This window comes from Trichoderma camerunense (genome assembly GCF_050948025.1).
Source record: "Trichoderma camerunense strain CBS 138272 chromosome Unknown V8C40scaffold_11, whole genome shotgun sequence".
NCBI classification, from domain to species: Eukaryota; Fungi; Ascomycota; class Sordariomycetes; order Hypocreales; family Hypocreaceae; genus Trichoderma; species Trichoderma camerunense.
The window spans coordinates 842,416-864,150 of record NW_028145359.1 but is presented as its reverse complement, the minus strand read 5'-3'; the positions used below and the strand labels follow the sequence as shown (position 1 = coordinate 864,150).

Sequence of the window (21,735 nt, the reverse complement as noted above, 5' to 3'; positions counted from 1 at the left end):
ATCCTATCAGGCGCGCTTGATGCCCACTGAATAGACGACAGTCGATGCTTAACATGATTGGGAACTGCAAAGCTTAAACGCCTAGTCTGACCATCAGGGGGTGGCAACGTGGAACAGATCTGTTGCACGTCCCAGATAAGGCGGTTGGTGGCCCGGCCCCCAGCATTCGTGTAGGCGTAAGCGGAAGATTATGTGTGTGCCTTGACGATCGAACGACATCCGGACAGCTGATAGAGTTATACGAACGGACCCTGGTCATGTGTATTGTATTGTTCTAAACTTGCTTGTATCTAGTTGCAACTGACTTGATAAAAGAGTTGTGCTTGCTATAGTTAGAAGACTGAGTTACGGTCAACCATTAAATTTTCGGTGTCAGAAAACGATACAGTTTTTACGAGCGCAACGGCCGCTGAATACGAAAAGAAAGAAGAAAATAGCAAAATGTTGCATTGATCAGTTATCATCATACAAATTAATTCTTGATTTGGCTGAACGGATGTCATTTGCCGATGTATGCAGAAGAGAAATCCTTGGCTCATCTCCGGTGAGGCTGAAATCGTAGGAGAAGTTGCCTAAACAAGCGATCTTAGCGAGTTGGTTTCCATCCAGCTTATGGCAACCTCCGTTTCTGAAGGGCTCTCGACGTTGAATGCCTTCCGAAAGCGAAGGGGACATGGAGCAATCGGTGCGATAAGAGCAGGAGATGCTGGACAGTAATCGCCGAGTGGCGGCGTCTTTCGCGGCGATAGGGAGCGGGAAGGATCGAAAATCTTGAAAAACTGCAACTCCCGCCGCTCGGATTATTTCCATTAGCGGATGTGTTGGTATCGTCAAGGTCAAGGTATAAGCGCGTGTGGTTTACCGCATTCGCATTCGCCATCAACACCGGTCGAACTTTTGACGCATAAGCGAGCGGACAACCTTGCAACTGACACTTTTAGCAGAATACGAACAGCTCCCATCCACTTCTATCCCCAAATATAGCCGCGCGTATCTGGGGAAATGATAACATGGTCTTAGCTACAACGTTCCAGCAACCTCTCTCCGTTAAATTCTTCTTCATTGTTTCAGACCCCAAAGAGCCTTATCCACTCCGCGGATAATGCCGAAGGAGTGCGAGAGCCGGCGGTCGATTTTCAAGCCCCCGGTAATAACAGAACAGCCCCACGAGCATCCCCGAGTTGATGGCGAGACCGCCCCGGGAAAGAGGCAAACAGGACTAGCATCGTAGATTTGAGTTGCTGCGACAGCCTATCAACGCCGTTGTTTAGAGTCAAAATCCACAATTCACGCCGACTTGTGTGCGAGCGGCTGATCCACTAACGGTCCACAACTGTCTGTTAGTCCCACTACTAATGCCGAGATGTCTGCGGCGGTGATCAGATTGCCTAGTTGGGACGAGCTGAGGGTGGCGGATTCGCTGGGATCGCCGGATTTGTGAACAAGTAAACAAAGAAGGTCTTGCCGCACTTCCCAATCTGTTGGAGGCTTCAAACAAGGAAGATTCCGTATGAACTTGAGGAATCATCCGTGGAATCTACTAGACGGTACGAGTCTTCGCTGGGAAAACTTGCCAACCCCAGCTTCAAAATAGAAGCTCGGCGCGCTTACTCAGCCCTACGGGCTGTTTATACGAACAAGAGTCACGCCGGATCTGTTATTGAGCCCCATGAGAGGACTTGGGCATGAATCTAGTATATTAGTCCTAGGTAGATGCAAGTAAGCTATCAACCTTGCACCCCTTATATTAGTCTCCGAGTTCTTCGCTAGTTATGAGGTTTCTATGACACTCTAGACTATCCCTGGTCTCTATTCGCGCTCGTATAATTCAGCTGTGGTATATTTTTAACAGTTAAAAGATAACAGTCGACGACAAATATATCCACAAGGCTGATTCGGGATTCGATATCGGTCCATTTGCCAAATTCGAGGATCACAGTCTATCTCGGGGTTTCGCAGGCTATTTCGGGGGGGCATTGCTAGGAATCCCCTTCAATGTTTCTTCGCAATGAACAAATCTCATGAATCGTGCGAGAGTGTTCTATCGTTCAAATCATGTATATAATCAGCAGCGCGCATGTCCTTGCGGGCATCTATTCACCTCATTAAACAATTGCAATTCCGCAAAGAAATGGTCCATCTTTCGACCTCACTCCTCCTTGGAGGATACTTCTCCCTTGCTGCAAACGGTCTGGCTCTTCCGGAGATAGAGCTCCGCGGTGATGAGCTTCACGCTCGCTCCTCTTGGAATTTTATGACTTGGACCGGCCCAACCGGCCAGACTGTCAAGCTGTACGTATCTGCTCCAATCAAAACTCTTAGCAACCATATTGATCTCATATAACGAACGTTGCAATATGAGATGCGTGGGAGTGGAGCATTGGGGGAGATAATTACTGACTGCAAGCCGTTATCCAGGACCCCGGGCGCGGATCTCCACGTTCTTCATTATCTTCCAACAAACTGGGAGCTGTTCTTCTCGGCGAATCAGCAGCCATGGCACAGGTACCAAAACGAGGGACTCTCAAAACCCGTTGCGGAGTCTCTCGTCGGATTTGCGGACTTGACAGGCCTCCATGCCTATAACGGCTTAACTGCTATTGCCCGCACTTCCTCAAACATGGAGGTATTTTACTACTCAGAGGGTGACAACGTTATCCATAGCCGTTTCTGGACGTCTGGTGGTGGTTGGGGCAACTCTGGTGTGGACAAAGCTATCCAAGCTGCCCCAGGCACTCACATTGAGGGAATCTCTCGCGAATCGTCTCACATGGAGATCTTCTACGTCGGAACCAACGGCAACCTCATGCACTCTTACACTACCAACTCCGGTAGCAACTGGGTGATTGACCAGGACTTTGTCGATGGCGCCCATGGGAAGCCCACGAACAAGGGTTTCGGAGCTCTTACCAGAAACGACCAGAGTGCGGAGGTTTGGTGGATCACCACAGATGGTGCCATCAACTATGCCCCCTGGGATCCTCTCAACAGCTGGGAGTACGGCAATTTGCGAGGAGCTGGTACTGCACATACCAGCTCTGGCATGGCCGTTCTCGCGCGAAGCAACGTCCGCAAGAATATCTTCTATATCGGAAATGACAACAAGGTATACCAGGGCTACTGGAAAAGTGAGCAGCCTACGATTTGGACATTCGAGAAGCTGTCGGACCTCACTGCTGCTCCGGGCTCATTAACCGCCGTCTCCATGAACAGCCAGCACATGGAGGTGTTCTGGACCGCTCCAGATGGCTCTGTTAACCACGCATACTGGTATGAGAGCACAGGAAAGTGGACTAGCTCTTCCTTGGCTGGTAGCGGCATTCGCTGCGTGCCCGGTAGCTCCATTACTTCCACATCTCGCAAGGATGGGTGCATGGATATCTTCTGCGCTACATCAGACGGCTATACTCAACAGTTCTCCTACTCCTAGCTTAGACACTCGTAGCCGAGAGCTAGGATAGTGGACATCGCATTTTGAAACGAGCATCACATGTACAGAGTCAAGATTTGCAACAAGGGAAGAGGGTTCATATATCCTTCTTTTGTCTTCTGTAGCTAATGAATAAAACATTGTTTGTCCAACGCTGAAATAACCACATCACGCTGGTGACTGCCAATCCTGAATGATCGCTGCGCACACAAATCTGCTTCCTCGTCATTCTTAGGAATTGGCTAGTTCCACGTACTCGAAGCGCACTCTGGCGTTTAACAGCCTCTCTCTCACGGCTTCAATCTCGTTTGTGTCGAAAGCCGTCTCTTCCGGAAATACTCTAGAACTGTTCGTCAAATAGACACTTCGAAGATGAGGGAAACGATTGGCTCGGTAATCAGCCACGGTCTTGAGATTGGATATACATTCCTTCTGTGGAGTAGTAAAACGGAAGTGTTTGATCGACTGAGGTAACATTTCGTTGAGGACATGCGTGTGATACCCGGGTGTATCCGCTTTTGGAAATCGAATTGAAGGCGCATTTAACTCAAGTATTTCAAGCTTTGTAAAAGCTTCGAGGGATCCAATCTGCTCACCATCCGCACAAGGGAGCATTCGTATACCCATATTAAAATCCCTCGTTGTTTTTGCTTTCAACAAGAGAGAAAGGCTGAGGAGACTGTCTTTATGAAGCCGTAAGGCCTGGATAATTTCTTTGGGGGTCACGCGGTTCACGACCGGGTACCCTGAACTGTAGTATTGGAAATGTTTTAATTGCGCACAATCGCGAACCATCCACTTCACTGCATTGCTCGGGGTGTTTCCTTGAGCAAGAGACAGAGTTGTCACGTTTGCCAAAGAGACTTGAGGTCTCGTCATAATTTGTCGAGGTAGATCAACTCCTGAACAGGGATCCATATGAAGAGTATCTATGGACGGGGCGAGCTTAAATATCCCCGCAAAGTATTGAAGACTGTAACTGCTTCCAAGGTTCAGGTCCTTTACATGTTCCAAATAGAGGTTTCTGAGATAGTCCAACGACACCCTTCTTGGAACCTGAGCAGCCAACTGTTTGAGTATTGTGTAACCCCATCTGCCATCCACAGTACCCGCCAGTAATGTGGCAATGTGGACGCTTCTCACCAAGGGCGTGTAGGCAAGGATTAATTGCACAATAGTGGCGAACTGTTCTAGATGAATGGAAGCTTCATCAATGTCCAAGCGAGTTGCCGCCTCATTGAGTATTTGTCTCTGCGCCTCAGTCATTTTTCCGTCCACCCGAGTGGTTTGGAATATTCTTTGGTCGAGAATTTTATCCATAGAAGTCCCCTGACAGAGATCAAGTTTTCTTACATATAGGCCCAGGAACTGTCGTTGGGAAATGGCCACCAGGAAAGGTATAGCTGTCTCAGCCCCTCTGAGTGTCGTGAAGCGAAAATAAAGCACAGGCGTCACAATGTCCCTGAGCCGTTTTGATGTGCGGCAGAGAGAAGCCAAAGACGGAGTGTCATATTGTATCTCTGCCTTGATTTGATCCAGATCACCGAGGTGGTCGTCCAGATGGCCGACGATATCCCAGCATATTTGCGTCAATATCTCTCCCGGTAGAGAAGCCAGACCTGGTAGCGGATTCATGATGTGCGAAGCAGGTGGAGGTAACGAAACGTTGCAAAGACGTAGCCAACTAATACACGTAGGAATATAAAGATCGTCGTTTCGGAATAGTATGCGGCGTGAAAGGGTTGGGTATGTGACATACAGCTAGCTGAGAGACGTCAGAACAATATTTAACTGGGAGTTGGCACGGCAATGGTCGCAACTCGAGGACATTATTCAACTGGCAGGAGCTGGGCGCAGGCCAAAGCAAAAAACCTTGGTCGCTTGAGTGCCGAGATAGCATGTACGCTTGAACCATCTTGAAATGTTCTTGTTGCCTTGCCCTTGCCCGTCTCATGGCTTCGTAATCGGGAGCAATGCTCTGGACTGCCTGCCGTAGAGCGGGAAGTGCTTTGCACGTGTTTGGCTGTGACAGATGCATGTAAATAAGTGATGAAAAAGAAGAAGAAAAAAAAACACTGGAAGAAATGAGCACCTGGCTCTCTGTCACGTGTTACTGCCAGTTTGCTTGGGTGAAATTCCACATAAATACCGACTTGTATGCAGTCAATATCCCCAACTATTTTGACTGGCATCACACAAGTTTGCTTATGGCGATTAGCATTATTAGCATCGCCCCATGAACCATTGATGTGCCGCAGAATGGGCAACATGTCAGCTTCCTCAAGTGTCTTTCAAAGGACTGATTCACCGGGTGCAGAGAATATTGAAGGTATCAAGACTGCGGCTGTTTAGCATCCACTGCTAGCGCAGCTGGCATACAGGCTCGTGGGATGAGAAATGCCTGTCGATTCACAAACGAGCATTGGCGTGATATTCAAAGGTCAAATATTAACTTTTGCTATATTTGACGGTAATCACCAAAGGCAGGGACGAATAGACGAAGCATATTCAGTATCTACAAGAACAGAAGCAACCCGACAGCTATTATGTGGGCCTAAAGCGGCCATTGTACAAGGCGCAGAAGGGCAAAAAGATTGGTGTCGGGTTCCACACCAAGAACATCCCCGTGTGAACCTCCACCACCATCAAGACCATTACGTCTTGTCCCCCTGAAGTCACCAACCGTCCGCTCTCCTGCCCACCTGGAGGCTGCCATGCTGATCCTCCGTCTCCCATCACGACATGGAAGCATTGCTCTACCCCGTCATCCGAGCCCCATGGTAGGTATGAATTGTACATTTGGAGAGACTTGAAAGAACTTGTGATGGCCTTGTTTGGATGATTAGTTGGGCTTGGGGGGAGGTGTTGAGTTGTTACGTGGCTCTGTGTGACCATCTCCTTGGTTAAGCCCGCCTTCTGTTTGCTGCTGTTTGCAGCTAGCTTTCCCCCCCTGCATAGATCATCAGCACAGCAGAACACAGAGAGTTTTGTACCTTCAACTTATCAGCTTGTCAAAGAGCATCACCAAGGTCAGACACAATGGGGATTGACAGACTGAAAGCTCTTTCTCGATGTTATGAGTTGTGATACGTGGTCACCCTTTACTAGCCAACTATATTTGCCTGCTTATTTGCGATACTGGGCAAGACATTAACCTGATACATAGCCCGTATTGGCGCAGGCTTCCTAATGTGACGGACTATTGGTCTTCACATCCTTGTCCTAGCAGTCCCCACAAGGAGTGAAATAAACTGTTGAACGTTGTGAACAGAGAATTGAGAAAGAATTTCATGTTGCTAGCATTTGTTTACTCAGTAGTTATCCGACGGGTTCTTGATTGCCTGTTGTATCACCAACAGCGCGATAAGCTCCAAAACTTTCTCGGCGATCCTCTAAATGCATCAGGTGAACAACTCATTAACCTCAGGACAACAAGTTGCCGACATTGCTATTGTAAATTCTCCAACTACCGGCATGTCATGAGATTCAACAGCTCGGCCTATCCACCATTTCTGGCGTTACATGCGAAAACTATCCTCCACACTGCCCTTGCCAAGCTGTATCACAAGCGTTTCGAGTCATTACTTGCATTAGATGCTGCGATCTAGGCGAACTCCGAGTCTCCGTGTCCAATGCTCGTCATTTCTTGCGAGATCATCCAAATGAACCCCATGTAACTCTAGGAACTCGGTTACAGCCAACATCAACTTTATGATTTCAGGCTATCCACGATCACCAAAAGCGTACATCCGAAATGCAGCACGTGGACCAACGCCACTGGATAAGCATACAAAGAAATTGCAAAACAGGACATCTACCGGCGCTCTAGCTTTAGCATCACCCTGCTCGGACACCCTCGGGCCTTACGGTGGAGCCGCGGCAGGCGAATATAATGCGACTCCACCATAGTCTCTCCCGCAGATCGAAGATGAGATTCCTTCACTCGTCAGTCTCCCACCAGATTGTCTGTGGGTCAAGCCGCGTTGGCTTTGCTGGCGTTGGTGATCGTGCCGTCTTGCCGGTATTGTCGGGCTGTTAAGGTTGTGACGCCACGTACTTGAGCCGGTTCTTCAAGAGTGGCTCAGATCAGTCGGGCTTCATTTGATCTTGGAACTAGTGGGGTATGCTCTCAGCTACGTATGAGTGGTGTAGTAAATGAGGGGAGAGTTAGCCATCTCTTTCTGCAGATGAGGCAACATGGGTTGCAGAGCTATTGCCCCTATCCGGCCCTTGAGGATTTTAGCGGAAGTGGGCACGCGGTATCATGGTTATGGAGCTTAGGTTCTCAATTCTATTTAATATTGGAACTTATTGGATAGAGACAACTGCTGCCGTAGCCAATGATATTGTTAGAATATATGTATGGCTGATGTTGTTTCATTTTCGTTCCAGCAGTAAGAAGAAGAAATGCATGGAAACATTAATGTGAACGTAGTTTTTGGCTGGGTTTCCAGTGATTCTTTTCCCATTCCACTGAAAAATACGCCAGAAGTAGAACAAACCTCTTGGGTGGTCTAATGCTACCTTGAGTGCTGTCTTCTGGTTTGTGCTCCAAGGCGACTATTCTACTATCCTCTAGCATGGCTAGGTAGAGAGGAGTCGGCACCGCCGAGGCCACCACTACAGCTGCATGTGCTAGCGAAGCAACAAATATGATGTGGGCCAAGATCCCAATGTTTCTCTATGCCCAGGAAAGCGCCTATCAGAAGTAGCCTTGTGTGTACTCAGAACGCCGCATGAATGGTATCGTTGGTGAAGTCGACCTGTTTTTAGATTTCACGAATACGAACTCTCCACGTACGATGCCAATATGACTGGGCGCAACATAAGCTGCAAGAATCACCAATATCAGCAATGACGCTCATCGATTCACATGGTATTCTTTCTGCTCATACCTCTCATACCCCTCAATTCGCTCTCGGCTAATGTGAACAAGGATTTTGGTGGTTTGCATGCTTTTGACGCAAGCACTAGCCCGCCACATCTTCCGATTCGAAGCTGGACACCGGGAAGTGGGATTCGGACGAACTAGGTGGTGCTGATCGAGAGAGGCTGGCAGATCTGGTACAAGTGATAGAGAGAGAGCTGGATCCTCGCCTATGCGTAGTGGGATACGGAGACTTTTCTTGACCATACTCAATGTAGATGCTTTACGAAACTGAGTGACGTTTCAGCTTTTATCAGATCTTGGGAGTCATCGAAGTTTACATCGAAGTGGCCTTCCGTATAGAACAGCTGAGGGCAGAAGTAAAGCTTCTTTTATAAACATCTGGTTTTTCGTCACCATTTATCGACATGAACTCATTCTAGATTTAATAATACAGCAGTATATTGGGTGTGGCCGACTTGTAAGATTATAGCACACAACACGATTTCACTTCAGCTTGCCCATGTCTGACTAGTCCGGCAATCCCGCTTCTTCGCCTCAAGCTTGCCAGATATGAGGTGATCAGACCAAAGGCTTGGCTTGTAGATGAAAATGCATGGATTGGAGTTTATTTGTCTGATTGAGTCGGGTATCCAGCTGGTGAGCTACGATAAGTCATTCCAGCCTACTGCAGAGGTGCTGCGTAATGATATGCTCATTCACAAGGTACCTCTGGGCTGCAATGCACGCGTAGCTGCATGGAGGTGTAAAAGCGTCCATTTTGCGGTATCTATTGGAAGAGAAAGTACTCAATTGAAATATTTTCAGGCTAAAATTCTCCATTTAGTACAAATGATTGATTTCGTCAATGGCTTGAAGCTTGTGCAGATGCAGCTGAGGTCTTAGGAGCTTCTGACATTACGCACATCCTGGTATCGCGTAACATCGTCAAAGACAACCTTGGCATGAGGCGTAAATGTTTTCAACTATTGGTCGAATGATATATATTTTGTGGCGGTTTCGATTGACGAAAAGGGAATGCATGAGCGAGGTGTCCAGCTCAGGCCGCGATCCATCGAGCGATTGCAATGTTGGCGGTCCTACCAGCGAAAATCCCAACTGGTTTTTGAGCTGAACTATGACCAAAATAGACTGGAAACAAGAAGTTGACGGCGGGTTGACGTATGTCTGCTAGAGCTTGGGGAGAGGCGATTGGACCTTGACGCGAATTAAGTTTGGCAGCGTACTGAGAGCATATCAATCAGCTAAGCTGTTTCTGACGCCGCGTCGGTCCATTCCTGTAAGAGTGTAGACGCAGCCACAACCAATAGGATCAAAGCTAGCACACGTTCATGGCGTTGAACTATGGCAACTTCATGCATCTCTGGACTCAACCTTTCTTTGCGGAACAATGGACGATGCTTCCTATTCGTTCAACTGAGACAAACCAAGGAGCTAATAGGTAAAAAAAAATGCAAGCAAAGGTCCCGACTCGCGTTCTAAAGCCGCGAGATGCCTCCATCTTCACGGCATCAAGCAAAATGATTCGATATCTTTCAACAAAAACTCAAAGTTCCACTCGACCAGATCGACAACCGGCAAAATGTGTGAGATCGATACGAAATGAAGCAGTAATAACCCCTCTTTGAGGCGGGGTTCAGCTGTTGCAGGATTTCTCGATATTGCCCTCATCGGGATCGAAGCGGGATAGCCATGTATGACATGGCTTGTTATTGCCGTTCTAAGTTATCCGAGACCCCGAAGAGGTTGCCTCTGGCGGGATGACCGTTCCGACGGGATTTATATGATATCAAGGGAGATTTGGGGAAATCAAGGTATAAAGGTGGCTGAGAGACGCTCGTAAAGAAGCTTTGTTCATCAGATCTTACTACTGAGAATCTCTTGGTAGTTTCTCTACTCGACTCATATTATCTTATCTATCTTTATGTCTTCTAAAAACACTGTCCCCATTCAATCCAACAATATGGGCGTCAACGTGAAAGACGGAGACCGCTTCGACTTCATTGTTGTCGGTGGCGGTACTGCCGGCAACTGTGTTGCTGGCCGCCTGGCTGAAAATTCCAAGGTTCGCATCTTGGTGATTGAAGCCGGTGTTGGTAACCCGGAAGAACTTCCTGAGATTACCACGCCCTCCAATGCCATGAACCTACGTGGCAGTGCACACGATTGGGCTTATAAGACGACCATGGTCAGACGTGATGATTATGAACGTATCGAAAAGCCAAATTCGAGAGGTAAAATGCTTGGTGGAAGTTCGTCGCTGAACTATTTCACTTGGGTCCCTGGATGCAAGCCGACCTTTGATCGATGGGAGGAATGGGGCGGCAAAGAATGGACTTGGGATCCCCTCGTTCCTTATCTACGCAAGAGTGCCACTTATCACGATGATCCTAAGCTATATCACCCTGAGCTTAAGAAGATTGGCGGAGGAGGGCCAATTCATATCTCCCATGCCGAACTTATTGAGGAGATGAAGCCATTCCGCGATAATCTTGAGAAAGCCTGGAAATCGCGCGGAGAACCCATGACGAGTAACATCTATGACGGCGAAATGAACGGCCTCTATCACTGTGTCGATACCATCTATAAAGGAGTCCGCTCTGGAAGTTATCTCTTCCTCAAGGGTAAAAAGAACATTACGGTTTTGGCCGAAACTCACGCTAAGAAGCTGCTGATTAACTATGCCGACCGAATCTGCCGCGGCGTGCGAGTCACGACTCCTGATGGAAAAGACATCAACGTTTACGCAGACCGTGAGGTCATTCTCTCGGAGGGTGTTTTCGAAAGCCCCAAGCTCTTGATGTTGAGTGGTGTCGGCCCTGCCCGTGAACTGAAAAAGTTCGACATTGATGTCATTGTCGATTCGCGTCATGTCGGCCAGAATCTCATGGACCACCCAGCCGTCCCATTTGTATTGCGCGTCAAGGATGGCATTGGTATGGATACCGCTGTCCTTCGAAAGGGTAAAGAAAGCGAAAAGCTTCAGGCTGCTTATAAGAAAGATCATTCTGGACCAGTCGGCTCCGGTTTCCTGGAGATGGTGGCCTTCCCTCGCATTGATAAATATCTGCAGAATGATGAGCAGTATAACGAGGCTAAGAAGGCTAATGGGGGACTTGACCCCTTCTCGCCTGAGGGCCAGCCTCATTTCGAGCTCGACTTCGTTTGCCTTTGGGGCAGCGCGTTCCAATGGCACTTCCCGCACCCACCGGAGGGAGAGCATACCACTGTTGTTGTGGATCTCGTCCGCCCAGTTTCTGGTCCTGGCGAGGTTACTCTGAGGAGTGCCGACCCGTTCGAGCAGCCCAACATTAACCTCAATTTCTTCGAAAGTGATCTCGACATCATCGCTATGCGTGAGGGTATCCGCTTCAGCTACGATGTGCTGACCAAGGGTGACGGATTCAAAGATTGCGTTGTTTCTGAGACTCCTTGGAAGATGCCTCTCCACTCTGATGAAGAGATGAAGCGCGCCGTCTTGGATCGCTGTCAAACAGCTTTCCATCCCGTCGGAACCGCCCGATTGAGCAAGAATATCGACCAGGGCGTAGTCGATCCGGCGCTCAAAGTTCATGGCGTTACTGGCCTTCGTGTTATTGATGCTTCTGTCATTCCTTTGATTCCGGATTGTCGTATTCAGAACTCTGTGTACGCGGTGGCCGAAAAAGGAGCAGATATGATCAAGGCTGATCACAAGGACGTCTATTAAGTGAATGGACCGAGTTAGTGTGAGGGATCATGCGGCAAGGAACATGAGGGGAGCCAAGAAACACACAAAAAAAAGTGAAAAGCATCACACAAACAGAGAGAATGGCTGTGATGGCAGTAGCCACTATTGATAACATTGAATGCAGAACATAATCTTAGGGTAGCTCGCTAAGTACCAATTCACTCTCTCATTCTTTGGCGTTTATGTCTACATAACAAGATAATTCTGATGGCGGTCTGTTGTATCATAAAGCGAAAAAAAAAGGCCGCATCTCAAAAAGTAGTGGCATGGGATCTTGTGATGTTTGTGAAGCCCTGTTGCTTTGGGATATAGTATTTCCCAAAATCCTCCCTCATTTCTAAGATCCACATCTCCTTCATCTCTAAGTCTCTTGTTTCCAGATCTTAGCTTTGTTTCTGAGCATTCTCCTTCGTTTCTTGTGTTTCTGGGTCCCTCTTTTCCAGGCTGTCTTCGTTGCTAAGCATCTTCCCTCGTTTCTTATATTTCTGGGCTCCTCGTTTCTAGGCAGTTTCCTTCGTTTCTGGGTATCTTTGGTTTCCTTTACTGTGCCTTCCTGGCGTTGATCGAGATTAAGGTACATATTGACTTAGCTATTGGCTTTTAACTTAGCTGTTTGGGTTGGCCCTTGTGACTAGCTGTTGTTGTTGACGAGACTGTCAACCAGATCGTTAGCGGGGACATCGGCAAAGCCGTCAGCAAGGCCTCTTTTCTTTTTCTTCTTCATCTTGCGTAGTGAAACTCGAGGGCTCATAACCTAACCTAGCAAGGTAACAAGCTAAAGGTGCAAACCTCTCTGTGTTCTACTATCCTGATAATTTATGCAAGAGGGAAAAGCTAGCTGCAAACAGCAGCTAACAGAAAGTGAGCTTGACCGAGGAGAGTGGTCACACAGATCCACGTGATAACTCAACACTCTTTGGCAATTTGTTCAGGATTCTAGTTTACAGATGTGCCCATTCCCATTAATACGATGCGCTCTAGGGTATTGAGGATATCTACAGATTATAAAAAGAAGTAGAGAGCATGGAGTATCTTCTAGGAGACTCTAATGTGTATATGTGAAGCTAGATACGTAGCTGTCTTCAGATATATGACGGCCGTGTCCGAGATACATGATCTTACAAACAAACTTTGCATATATATATCCAGGAACACTTCTTTTTATCGCTACTCCTAACCTTTAATAAGCGGGAGATGAAACATGTGTCCTTGGGTCTTACTATATATAAGCTGGAAAGCACAGGCGTCGTCGTCTATTCTATACTCACTCAAAGAAAGTAATCACTATCATTGCGGTAATAAGTGTTCTTGTATATCTTTAGTACAACTGGCTGACCAGGTCTTCCGCGCATTGACTTGCTATCATGTGATACAAGGGGGAATCTGGTGGTGGACTTCGGATGTTATGGGTGGCATAATATACATGGAAATACCTCGCCTTGACGACGCAGAGTTTCAGTGATTCTGCTTCCATAGGAGACACGAAGTCCAGGAAATACTCCTTAGTTATTAATAGGCACTCCGTACAGGGACCTTAAATACCGCAGTATCCATTAGGATACCCAGGCGGAAATACACGCCGAGTTCATCTCATCTTACCCCATTAACTCGAAGTGATGAAACTCATCATTTCCAGGCACAAATTACAAGAATGAGCAGCAATACTTAGGTGGGAATACTCTCGGCAATACGGAATCCTCCCAGACTTCGGTAGCCGGGTGTGCCGGAATCCCCTTTTGAATCCGCCCACTCCCGATCCTGACATCCACCCGTTCCGCCCCGGGGTTGCGGGGGTCGGGAGTCCCGCGAGTCTCACTGCGGCTTCTACGGTTATAATAGCAGTAGTTTATACGGAGGACTTTGTCATGTACCTGCTTCTAGACAAGGTTGATGTCATTTTGCAGCGTGTGAAACCTGCGCCTCAGCGCAAGTCGGTCCGGACGAGCCTATTGCGAAACAGCTTCTGGAACGTGTTCCTGACGATTGAGTTCAAGCATGACCGGCAGCATGAAATGTTCATTAATCTCTTTTACTAGCAATGAATAGCCGGCGGTTGTGAGATGACCGGAGTCCATTGCCGACGCAATTGGCCGATGAGTTGATACCGTGTAAGCGGCGATCCGTCGCCTGATAACAAGTGGAAACGTTGACATAAAATCGCACCATCGATGCACACATCCGCAAAACAGAGCAAACATGTTCGCAAACTGCGTTATGACAAGTTCTCAGCTGTCTTTTTACTCCACAGGTAGCGGCCATCGTCAGAATCGCACAATTGACGACTTCTGACGTGATCCCCCTTTCTGTTTTCTGGTGATGTTTCGGCTCAAAATGGAGCCCCATTTCGGCTTAAGAATGAGAGACGGTAATCGCTACTCCGTACATGCGCTCATCCGGCCGCGGCATTGGCGGGCGCCCCTGTACTCCATATGGAGGAATTTTTGCGGGTGAGATGAGAAGTAATAATGGTACTCTCCAGATCACTCCGTACTTACTCCGTACGAGTCTTACGCTCGCTCGGCGCACCATTCCAAGTGCTGAGAATATTGGATGCCTTAGCCGCCATCCGTCAAGCCGGCGGTTACCGGATGCGTGAGACTTCCTTCATACTAGGCACGGCATTTTCGTATAGAACACCACGAGGGGAGCTAGCCCTGTGTCATTCGTGCTTTGAGATTTTCTAAGACTCTACGCCGTTAAGGGGTGATGCCTAATTGGATAAGCGAGCGGATGAAGAATGCTTGCGCTGAGACGAGACCTTGTGACAATAGCAAATGAGAATGACTCGACGGTTCAAATGACCGGTGGACGCTGCGGAAATTTCTGAGGGCCATCATCACCACAGCTGCATGCTTTACTAAATGCACTCCATACGCAAACTTCATGCAGTGTACCTATGCTGGTAGTATGTAGTATTTGTATAAGTGAGATGTGGAAATCGGCTGGTGTGCCTCTTGGCGAGTGATCAACATGATGCTGCCCTTTTACACGTACATGCAGCAGCAGCCCTGAGATCTCAATTGAATGCCGAGATGCTGCAATTTGCGGCACTAAGCATTTTTGCCGGCTGTGAGTGAAAAGAGCTTCCTTCTAGAGCCACGGGAGCGGGATCACGGGCCGCAATATGCTCATCCCCCTACCAGATTCGTGCTCGCACATGTAGTTCAGCTCGAGCTGCCGTAGGACTTTTTCAGCCTGTGCTCAAGCAATAATCGATACGTAATAGCTCACAGGGGGTCCCTGATGTGCCTGAAGCTGTGAGCGACCAAAGCAGAGTTAGTGCCGATGGCTGAGGCTTTCCGGCACTTTTTTAGAATCACACGTGTTTTGCTGTGCCATGATCGTCAAGCCACATCGAGCACGGGCAGGGAAAATTTTTTCTTTTTTTTTTTCTTTTTTTCCTTTATTATTCCCATTTCCCCTGCTAGGTGCCGCTTTGGGTAACTCAGGACGACGGGACCTGGATGGGACACAAACAGCTGTTTAAATGAAAGACGGCCCCATCTTACTCCAGATTGCTTCCGTATTCTGTCAAACGGAGAAGACTTTATGTAATGACACCGAGCAAAAATGTCAACCGTACGACCGTAAACGGCAGTAATTTAGAGCAGATTGATTCAGGAACAACAAGACGGCCACGGGGATCCAGAAGGACAAAAAAAAAAACTTGAATATTGTCACGGCGCGATCCACTACGGAGCAGCAATATTCGGTAGCCTGCCGATGCATCGAAGAACTAGCACAGCCTAGTCCCCATCGAGGTAGTATTCTGCAGAGTAGCTGGAGGTTTTCCTGCCTGTAAAATTTTTTTTAGCATCTCCGTGGAGACGACGAGGAACAAGTTGCTGGAGACTGAAAAAATCACTTTTGCCTGGTGACCTGTTTACTATACCTGTTGGAGAGCAGTGGCGAGCCGGGCACGAATCGAGGCCAGCTGGAGCTTCGTGTGCGGCCGTGCAAGTCTGTGAATGGGCGGACGTGCGTTCCAGTTGATCTGAGATGAGATGAGGTGAAGTAATGTTGACATCTGGTGGTGAAGTGTGAAACAGTGTACAGTACTGCGCGGCTTGACGGGGGATAGTTGACACGATATAAGTTACTCTATGAGGCTTACCGACACAGTCTCTCTTTATAGAATCAAACACGATATGATGCATCATGGGACATGTCTTCTGTCTCCAGGTCAAGAGATTGACTGGGTGATGTTTTGGATATTTCAAGGCGTCACGCCTCGTCTCTGCTGAATCTGCTGCTTCTGCCCAGCAAGAGCATCACCATCAGCGGCCAGCTTCGGGGCAGCGTCGGCAAGCGAGCCAGGCGACTCCTGAGGCTCAGTAGACATGGACATGGGTATACGAATATTCTGTATGAGTACTCCGTACGGAGCATGCAGTGAGGCATCGTGATGCGCTGGAGCTTCGTTTCGAGTCTGGCGAGCATCTCCATCCTGCGCTGTACGGTAGGGCGCGGGCGCTGTGTCGCGGCTCAAGGGCGTGGGCTCGGGTAACGTCACAGGCCATCACGCCACTGTAGCCTCCACTGACAACACGACATTTAGGGCGTGGGTTTGTGAACTTGCCAGCACTTTCTACCGAGTTTGCTGACTGTTTCTGTGGCCGTCCATGTAAGGGGGAGCCGTGGTTAAGGGGGCAGTGTGTACTTGAGTCAAGCCCTGTGGGCGGAGCCGAAGAGGTACTCTTGAGGTGATGGTCTGCCTTCGCAATACCTTGCCTGTTGAATCCGGCTGTGTATCCTGTACTCCATCGCTTCACCAAATGAGTCGAGGGGCTCTTTTGTGAGTGGGGATTTGCGGGTAGCAGCGCACGCCCTGAGCGTAATGAGTTGCATGTCATCCCGTGTGAGTTGCTAGTCGGTTGAGCCACGGAGACGGACTCCCGCTACTTGTGCTTTGCAGTGCGCCTTTGGTCAGCAGACTGCTGTGGCTTTGTGTGAACTGCTGGCATTTGTTCGTATTTGGTCTGGCAGTCATTGCCAGCCATCAGATGCGCGCCCTCCGTCTTGTCAAGGAACGTGTCAACAAGCCGGTGTCGGCGGTGTCAGGGCGGTTGTTTAGTAAAGCAATTGACAATTCGATGAGTTGACTTGCGTGATGAATTGGTGATTGTAGTTTACATGCCCGTACGGGGTAAGCAAGTTGACGGACGGTCTTGGGTCTGTACCTTGATGGATACGGGAGTGTACAGTGGACTGCCCATTTTCATGCTCATGCTCGTGCTCATACAGGTACTCAAAGGGCATCGGACAAGGCCGATGAGGGTCCAGTTTAATGTTACGCTTTGTTTTGTCTGATGTTGAACATTTACAGCACAGGCACAACAGAGAAAGAAAAAGAAAAACAGGGCAACACGAGTTACGAGCAAAGTACTACCGCATCGAGACAACAGCTGAGAGAGGGCGGCAAACAAAGATGGAGCCAAGTACTTGGCCGGTACTTGGCACGGCTGTTAATGGATCTTCTTCAACGTGCGGCGCAGGTGCTTCTCCGTCCAGCTGATGGGCAGTAAAGCCGTCCAATTTCCAACTTGGCTAAGGAATGGGCGTACCAGTCATGTATACACGTGCCTTGTCGCCGTGCCACTCAAGTGCCTAATCGGGAAAAGGGGGAGAGAAAGGAAAGACGGCGGACGGACAGGCAAAGGGAAAAACGGCGAGAAAAAAAAAAAAAAAAAAAAAAAACTGGAAGAACAAGGAGCCCCACAGAATCAATCGAAAGGCGTTTCTCTCGTCTCGATGCCCCCACCGGAGATCCATCGGCCATCGGTTGGCGGCCGAGAGCCTGGAAAAGTCCAGCAAGATTTTTTGCTTGCGGCCATGACCATGACACATAGCTCTGGCCTGGCCAAACCGCCGCATGCCGAACAAGGGGACCAGCATATATAACTTGACGATGCCCTCGACGATGTTGCCGGATTACCTCTTTTGGGAAATTTGTTTACCGGATTTGCATTGCATTTCATCTGCCAGTGGCATTACGATTTGGAACTTGAACACGTCCATCAGCTTACTGTACTCGCAAAAGCTACTATCGAAACCTTGCTCTACCCGACTTACACGGACGGCCATCGCACAGTCAGCACTTTGAAGCCACAACGACAAACCAAAGAGAAAGAACAATACGCATCAGACAAAACCAACTGGACTGCCAATTGTCATCATCCAGCATCCAACGCACGAAAATTTAATTTTTAAGCAACACCTGCAGCACGCTTACGAAACCCGGCGCTGAATAAGATCATCAGACCGGCTTAATTTCTCTCTGTGCTTATACCTGACCAGTGGCTTCCGCTAAACAGCCATCTGCCAGAACTAACACCCGACCATCGGCGCCCTTTGCTGAGAACCATCACCAGATCTCAGCCCAATCCTTTTCCCCAGACGCAGCCCCTCCTTGGCACAGCGCCCGTGTACATCATTTCTGGAGGGGGTCTTTGCATCATCATTCGTCGGCGGACTTTGACCACCGCTAGGGCTGAAGTTGCTTTTGGAAGTTAAAAGGAGATTGACAGCAACAAAGGATACACAAAGCAAAAGAAATATTCAAAGGAAGGAGAGAGAGGAACAGGTATCATAAAAAGGGCCTGTTCCGCCATTCCTCCCCATAGTGACGTTTGCGTCACCCACAGCCACCACCAAAACCACCCGCAATCATCAGCTTCTCCCATCTTCACCATGCCCCACCTCGTCTCCAGCTTCCTGCGTAGCTCGACGGGAACAATCCCTCACATCAAGGCCGTCTCGCGGTCTCGAAACACGTCGAGGAGCAACTCTCGCAGCGCATCCCGCAACACCAGCCCCCATGCCTCGGACAGCGAAGATCGCCATGCCGTCAAGATGCCTGACCTCGCCGAAGCCATCAAGAAGCACCACCGCCTGTCGCTGCACTTTGGCCGATCCAACTCCAAGGAGCGTCAACAACAGCACATTCCCTATTCTCCGGTCGTGATCGACTGGAGCGTCGAGAGCCCGCCCGTCGTCTTCCACGGCAACGCTGAGGAGAGCACCGGCGCATTGGTCTCGGGACAGATCTACCTCGACATCAAGGAGGATCTGGTGGACGTAGAGAGCTTCACAGCCAGCCTGAACATGGTCGTCACCCACAAGCGGCCATTCCAGAACAACTGCAGCGAATGCCAGTCTCAGTCAACCGAAGTCGAGAAGCTGACGCTGTTGGCTCACCCCGTTCCTCTGCGCAAGGGCAAGCACCAGTTCCCCTTCTCCATCTTGCTGCCAGGCAATCTCCCGGCCTCAATGGACACACCCGTTGTCTCCATCTCCTACGTGATGAACGCTGAGGCTCAATTCCTCACTGCTCCCACAACGCCCGAGGGCACAAGCTCAATCACAACCACAAAATTCGAGCGCATCATCGACGTCAAGCGAACTCTCCCCGAGCCTCTCTACCCCCACAACTCCGTCCGCGTCTTCCCTCCGACCAACATCAAGGCCGCCGCCAGCTACGTCTCCGTCATTCACCCTTCAGGCAACAACAAGATGACGCTCAAGCTCGACGGGCTCATGACCCACAACGAAAGGGTCAAGACGGTTGACCTGTGGAAGCTCAAGAAGCTTACCTGGAAGTTGGAAGAGACCATCAAGACCGTTGCACCCGCTTGCGAGAGGCACAACCCTGGCCTCGCCGAGTCTGCCAACAAGGGCCTACCCCGAAGCGAAACCCGCGTCATCGGCGAGAAGAACCTCACCGAGGGATGGAAGTCCGACTACACTGGTGTGGACGGCATCGTCGACATGGAATTCGAATTCTGTGTCAATCAGCTCAAGCCGCACTCCCATGCCCTCAAGTACGCTTGCGATACCAAGACTCAAGACGGAACAGAAGTGACCCACTCTCTGCTGCTCGAGTTGGTTGTCTCGAAGGAATACGCACAAGAGGGCAAGACGCACATCTCCCACCAGACTGGCACCGGCCGCATTTTGCGAATGCACTTTGCCGTCGTCTTGACTGACAACGGCGGCCTGAGCGTCAGCTGGGACAACGAAGCGCCTCCAGTCTACCAGGACGTGCCTCCCAGCCCTCCCGAGTATGCTCAGGACGAGCTTCCCATCGAGTACGACGACCTCGAAGAACTAGTTGCCGCAAGGGCGACGGCACCCAACAGCCGAAGGGGTAGCCAAGAATTATCATGAAAGCGACGATACCCACCACTTTCTTTTGTCAATTTACTCTTCTTTTTTTATCTTTTTATTATTTTATTCATTTTATTGGGCGCGTCTATTATCAGCCTACACAGGCTTGGATGCAGAGCAAAGCGGCTGGGTTGTTTTCGATATCGCTGCATAGCCAGCATATACATATACCCCTACAGCAAAGGACAAAATCAGGCGATTGGTTTATTTCTTTTCTCTGTCTTTTTTTTTTGCATATATATTTAACATGATGAAACGACGGGCGAATTCAACAGATCCAGCAGCCACATAGTTGGCTTTTTTTCATTATTATTTTTGGAGTTGGTTTACGGAATGGATACTTTACGGCATACGATGGCTTCTTTCACATGCGCAACAATGCATGATGACGATATATAGAATCCGCAAAAAAACATAGCTTTAGTCTTTAATCAAACTATCGTCGCTCTCAATTCTTTTCCATCCGTGATGCTCTTCTAGTTTGCCATTACAGTATCTCCATCATGGACAACCCCTTTCTAGCATGGAGTTGAGTTACAGCACTCAAACTGTCAGCGACTGAAGCGATGTCGGCCGTGTCTACTTCGTACACCAAGCGAAACTCGTAAATACATGTTATGCCATCGCTAGGGCGCCGGCGCGACGATGAGGGCGCTTATCCTGCCTAAACCGATTTAGCCGCGAGTCGCTGCCAATAGTAGCAGTACGATGTAACACTCGACAGCTGCATTATGTCATTAATCCTGATCCTGGTTTTCGGCATATGAAGGTGTCACGCCCTCTTTCTTAGCATTTTGTCTTCTTACTAATTGCCTTGGATGCATACTCGTTCGTACTCTAGGCCTAGTAGGTCGATTATGATCTTGCGGTGAAGCCATACGATACAAGGCAAAGGGCGTAGAGCCATCTATTCTGAGAACTAACTACCGGATACGTTCAACCTTTCTGCCGGTCAACCACATTCTCGTACGGCTTGGATCGTATGACTCGACGAACGATGAAAGCTTCTTCCCCACGGGGGATGGGATGACTCTTCGGCATCCCCACAGCACAAAATCACGTCCGGTTTTTGAGGGTGAGCGGCACCGGAGCGACTGTGGAGTCGTGGCGGCGTCGCATTTGCTTGGTGGGGAGCTCCGAGGACATAAATCAGGATCCCCGAGGAGATTATCCCGAGCGGGGCTAGACAAGTTGAACTGGACTGTTTCTTTCGTAGTTCATGGGATCATCGTACATGATACTATTGGCGACTTGGGTTTCTAAGAGGGTGTCCTGGGCTCATTTGTAAGCCGAGCCGGTTTGGGATGACATGTTGCATTGCATATGCATTTGGCAGCGAGGTTAGTAAGTGTCTGTTCAAGTTTAGGGCGTGTATTTGCTGCTGCGAGATGTGAATTTGATTTCCAAGCACTGCGACCTAGTCTCGTACGCGGTCAGAGGTCTCTATGTGGAGATGGGCTATTGATTACAATGAGTGCTAGATGTTTGATGAACCCTCAGGACACAGCATTGGAAGTATCT

At 49.0% G+C, this 21,735-nt stretch overlaps 4 protein-coding genes across 4 annotated transcripts; 3 read left to right on the top strand and 1 right to left on the bottom strand.

Moving 5' to 3' along the window:
• Positions 1-2,254: 2,254 nt before the first annotated feature.
• On the top strand, positions 2,255-3,430 carry V8C40DRAFT_275481 (uncharacterized protein; the record flags this gene model as incomplete). The annotated part of the gene is made up of 2 exons (XM_083220714.1): positions 2,255-2,292; positions 2,419-3,430. The coding sequence occupies 2 exons, from the start codon at positions 2,255-2,257 to the stop codon at positions 3,428-3,430; spliced, it is 1,050 nt and encodes a 349-aa protein (XP_083072151.1).
• A 231-nt stretch (positions 3,431-3,661) lies between these two features.
• Positions 3,662-5,462, bottom strand: V8C40DRAFT_280137 (uncharacterized protein; the record flags this gene model as incomplete). Its single annotated transcript, XM_083221351.1, has 1 exon — positions 3,662-5,462. The coding sequence occupies exon 1, from the start codon at positions 5,063-5,065 to the stop codon at positions 3,662-3,664; it is 1,404 nt and encodes a 467-aa protein (XP_083072150.1). The 5' UTR covers positions 5,066-5,462.
• A 4,780-nt stretch (positions 5,463-10,242) lies between these two features.
• V8C40DRAFT_280135 (GMC family oxidoreductase) lies at positions 10,243-12,186 on the top strand (the record flags this gene model as incomplete). Its single annotated transcript, XM_083221350.1, has 1 exon — positions 10,243-12,186. The coding sequence occupies one exon, from the start codon at positions 10,243-10,245 to the stop codon at positions 12,025-12,027; it is 1,785 nt and encodes a 594-aa protein (XP_083072149.1). The 3' UTR covers positions 12,028-12,186.
• A 6,258-nt stretch (positions 12,187-18,444) lies between these two features.
• V8C40DRAFT_36594 (uncharacterized protein) lies at positions 18,445-20,674 on the top strand. Its single transcript, XM_083222898.1, has one exon. The coding sequence runs from the start codon at positions 18,739-18,741 to the stop codon at positions 20,212-20,214; it is 1,476 nt and encodes a 491-aa protein (XP_083072148.1). The 5' UTR covers positions 18,445-18,738; the 3' UTR covers positions 20,215-20,674.
• The last annotated feature ends 1,061 nt before the right edge of the window (positions 20,675-21,735 follow it).